Genomic DNA, 4,976 nt, shown 5'->3' with positions numbered 1-4,976 from the left:
ATTGATATGGTGTTTTAAATAGTGATATATCAGCATATGAAGATATTTTGATAATTTAATGTATCAATATTTTTTCCCTCGCCTTTAGAAGTTTTTAAGTCTGTAAAAAACAAGTTTTTGAGGAAGAAGAAGAAGTACTTTTTGTTTTTGTTTTTATAGACTTTAGAAACTCAGAAGCTGATCAAATATCGGGTTAAATATCGGTGGGGTGGCCGATGTCCGATATTCAGTTTTAAGGCCGATACAGGCCGATACCGATAGGGGTCCCAATATCGTGCATCCCTAATTTTTTCTCCCCAGGCTGGAAATACATCACCAATCCGACGACTAACAAAACAGCCATTAAAGATTTAATTTTGATCTTGCACATCTAAAAAATATATTCATACATTTTGAAATATTTAAATTTTACAATTACATTTTTGTTTTTGTATGTCTTAATCAAGATCATTGGTCATTGAGTGGGGCGGGGCCCTGGTGCCCTCTGTGGGCCAGCCGATTGCCTCCTAATAGTATTTTACACCCAAAAATATCCTGATTCTGATACATTATTACCCCCCTCACCACTGATCTGATATTCAGATTTTCTGAGAACTATATTTGTGAGTTTTCATTAGCTATTTAACCACCGTTTTTGGTGTACACTGTGTGTAAATCAGTATAGTTTTTGAGTTTTGCTTATATTTTCTAACTACACTTCACTGGTTCAATTTAAGAAATAGAACTTTAAATCAGTTCTATTTTTCCTGAATGCAGGTTAAAGGTCCGCAGAGACGAAAGTGGGACAGCAGCAAGAACTTGAAGCCTGTGGACATTTTTATGGACCCCCAGGCCTCCGGGGGCTACGATGCTGAAGCTGGGACCACAAGTGTACACTCAGAGCAAGCATTTCAGCGTTCACCCAATCGCAGCGTTCACCCGCACGAACGTCTACCAAGTGGCCTTTTGAAGGACTTCATAGTTGGCGGAGAGGATGCTGCCAGTAAGCGAGCACATTTATCAGATGACATTTCAAGCTCAAACGATTCCCCTGACGAATGTAATTTGAGTGACAAACATGAAAGAGCGTCAGGGCTGCCTCCATCTGCTCGTGCCTTAACAGCCGCAGCTGCCTGTGTAGCTTCTGCAAGTGATGATGAACGAAAAGCTTCACCTCCAGTGACCTTGACAGGGTCTGAGAAGAATCCATCTCCCAGCAACAGTAACCCTGCGATGGCTAAGAATCCCCCTGCAGAACCCACTGACTCCCAAGTGGTGGCTCACAAGCCTCTCATAATGCGAGATGAAGAGAGAGGTCTTGGCCATTTGAAGCCTGAAACCACTTTTAGAAAAGAAGCTCAAGAGATATCAGGTTTGTAGTGATATTTCTTCCTTTTATGTGCCTCCACAGAAACAGGCAGTTTTTAACACGAAAGTTTGCCCTTTGAATCCTTTTTTTTCCTTCTTTTAAACAAGCAATGCTGTTTGGTTTGTTTACATTTAGGAAAATGTGAGAGTGCTGGTGAACCAAGCTCAGATGTGCAGTCGTCAGAGAGCAGTTCCAGTAACCTGACAATTTCTTTGACACAATCGGAGCTTGAGGAGGATTTACCAGAGGAGGCTGCATCAGAAAGAAATACCTCTCGCAGAGGAAGTGAAGATCACAAACAGCATCGTCCTGATTCATCCCTCCATTCTGATGGGTCTAAGAATGCAGAACTTTTAACCAGTAAAGCCTCAACTCCAGGAGTGATTTTGAAAAGGTAAAGTATGTCTGAGATGCTATTGTTTGTGAAAATTTAAAGAGACTACCCAGTGCTGTGCTTTTCTTTTCAGCAGAAACTGTACGCAAATATGTTGTTTCATATATACTTTATTCCATCACACAAAGCATATACATTATTCTAGTAATTATGAACACTAGGGCAAAAACTTTTTGGGAACTTGGAATAGACTGCTACATAGATGCTGAAGCATTTGAGTTGCACGGAAGTTAAAAAGGGTTAATTATGTTTTTGGGCCAAAGTTCAAATCTAATGTTATCCAAGTCATGATGGATGGTGAACTGTGTTGAACAATGACAAGATCTTCTTCTGGACTTTAAGTGATATAAATCTGTTCTGTTTTTAGCACTTTTTCCATCTGACATGTGTCTGTTCATCACTTATGAAACTAAATGACATATAATGCTTGTCCTAACTTTAAGGTATAGTTGAGATTTTTCTTTTTCTCTGTGGATCATCAAAATAAGTGGTCCTCCTAATTGTCAGTCATTCTGGTGATATGTTTGCGTAAGGCTGTCCTATCTGCTCGTCCCCATTGTCACTTACTGGTGGTTTGTCTGACATAGTGGAAAAATTTGCAAATCTTCTAATGGAAAGTGAGCGTTTATGAGCAATGCAAACAGCAACTTTTTAACAGAGCGTGCACGAGGGGAAATGGGCTCATACACGCTCTGGCACGTGTTTAATAGGCGTTACCTCTTTAGAGCAGGTACAGGGTTGTGCATGTGCATTTCTTTTTAAAAGTGGAGAGGGCGGTCTTTTCAAAAATTTGCAATAATCCTCCACTATACCTTTAATTGGTTATGGACTTTGGCTTTCTGGAACCACTTATCTCCATGCAACTGTTTTTTTTTTTGTTTTTTTTTACTCCTTCAATATGCCCTACTTGGCTTTTGAAAAATGTTTTCATGGGTGCTAAGATTTATTTTTTGTGTATTTATTTTTATTTTTTTTTTAAGAAAACTTGGTTATTTGGCTTTAATAATACATATGGAACAGTAGAAGGTAACTTTGGGTTAATATTATTCCATCAAAGAGGAGGCTGTGTTGCCATAGATAAGTATGCATTAGCAATTGATAGACGTGATCTATTGTGCTCAATCCACATTCTCTCTTTTATGCTTCCAACTTTCTCTGTGGCCTTCAGCACCTTGGGTATTGTAGTCTGTGTTAAGTGTTGGCGTTCTTTTCCGATGCCAAGCGGCTGAATTTTTCTATTTATATGTAAAAGTTGATTCTTTTTTTTTTTTATATATATAGTGGATTTTGTTACCTAGCAATTCATTCCAAAGACTTCTCTGCTATTTTAATAGAGATATTATATCCATAAGAAATTGTAATTTTTTTTTATAAAAGTCAACAACCCTAAATAGGTAATATAAGGCATTTAACATGCCAGTTTGCCCCCGTATTTCATGGAGATAGGTAACAAAATGAAAGCAGGTTTAAGACTTAGCAGAAGGGCAAAATGATCAGGTGCCAACTCAATGTTTTTGTTGTTTCTGTTTAAAAAAAAAAAGTCAGGTAATTGATTAGAAGCATAAAAAATAAGTAAAAATACAAATAGAGGTGCTAAAGAACTGATCAGTTGTGTAATTCCTTATATGATTTTATCAGAGGCATTTATGCACAGATGCTTGCTAGCTTAGCTATGGGAGGGTAGATTTGCTTTCTTAGTTAAATAAATGGCTTACATCAAAGTACCAAAACATTTAGACCATCACATGTTAACTTATAATTGCCAATCAATATGCAAAGTGAGTTTGATTGATTTAATTAAAATCAGTTTTGCTGGCTTCAAGTATTTTCTTCTGTGTTAGCATATAGTCCTTTTAAAATTGATACAATGTGGTTAGCCTTTTTTAAAGTTCACTTAGTTGTATTTTGTGATGTTCTTTACTAGCATCAAATCATAGGTTTACAAAGAAGAGCAGTGGGAGTCACAGTCCAGGCAGCATTGTTTTCTACAGCCTTGCATTTGCAGCGACTGTTGTGGCAGTGATGCATCTTATAGAGAGAAGAGCTTAGGACCTGTCCACAACAATATTGCCATAATCCAAGATAATGCTCTAACAGAGCAATTTTCTGCTTGAGAGACCTCAGGAAGTCCCCACTGGAGGAGGAAATTGTGGCACCATAGAGTGTTCTGGAGGGTGGGCATGTGGACAGCACTTACAGCCACAAATCCTTAGCGTGATGATGGCTTCTGAGTTGAAGGATCACTTTGGATGGAGTCAGAGTCACAGAAATCCCCATGCGAATGTTTTTGCACACCGCTTCAGCTTTTTCCCTCTTCATATAAACATTTTTGTAAGCAGGCCCATGTGAGCATTTTACAGTCCACTTTCTTTCTGTGCATATAATAACACATTTGTTTATGTGTTTTCTCTTTTTCTGTGTTACACTAGAGATTGCGCCATGCTTACTGTATGTATTGTAATTGCAAATAAAGAGAATGTTTTTGAGCATTTGCTCATTAAATCCTCTTTATTTAAAAGTTAGTACAGCCTTTGTTTATTTCTTAAGCAGTTTGAGGGATTATATTTTCTCTCTAAGAGTGCACCAGCCACATTTATGTGTGGTCTGTCATACTTTTTATGGCGTGACCCGAAGAGGAGCTGCGGTTAGCCTGCAATGGAGAGACGTCGGTGGGGGCTGCAGCCCTCTTTGCTAACAAAGAGAGCTTCTGTGTCTGAGGAGAGAACCAGAGGCTTTGATGTAAAGCTCAGAGAGCATCCAGTCTCTATACTCTCGCTCTCTTTTCCTCTCCCTTAAGGTTAGAGTTTATATCGCTCCTTCCATTCAAACCCCAGTCCCGGGCAATTCATTAGATTATCCCATTATATTATTTTTTTCCTCCAGCACAGACAAACTGAGGGAGACTGAAATATTGTTTCTTCTCAGAGTAGATTCATAATGGCCCCAGTGTGTCGGCTTCACCAATATAGTCTCACCTAACTGCACAATAGCTCAGGTTTTTTTTTAAACTTTCAGACATACTTCTTTCAGTCACAATAAAAGACCAGCAGGAGAATGTTAACAGTATAGAATTAATTGGAATTTAATTGCAATGTCATTATTGCATATATAAAGAGAAAACGGGGGTGCAAGATTTGTTTTAGGGCTAAAACAATTAATCATGATACATCAATTTTTTAAATAATCGTCAACTAATTTAGTAATTGATTAATCCTTAACTGAAGTATAGAGACT

General features: G+C 38.1%; 1 protein-coding gene across 1 annotated transcript in view; it reads left to right on the top strand.

Annotated features, from left to right (window-relative positions):
- Window positions 1-4,976, top strand: part of kiz (kizuna centrosomal protein) — a 36,232-nt gene that overhangs the window by 7,790 nt on the left and 23,466 nt on the right. Inside the window, 2 exon segments of the mRNA XM_015396821.1 lie at window positions 757-1,351; window positions 1,484-1,742. Coding sequence (XP_015252307.1) covers window positions 757-1,351; window positions 1,484-1,742 — 854 coding nt within the window.

Source organism: Cyprinodon variegatus, unplaced genomic scaffold, assembly GCF_000732505.1.
Source record: "Cyprinodon variegatus isolate N-32 unplaced genomic scaffold, C_variegatus-1.0 Scaffold27, whole genome shotgun sequence".
NCBI lineage: Eukaryota > Metazoa > Chordata > Actinopteri > Cyprinodontiformes > Cyprinodontidae > Cyprinodon > Cyprinodon variegatus.
The sequence above is the reverse complement of the archived record's forward strand: the minus strand, read 5'-3'. Positions and strand labels throughout refer to the sequence as shown.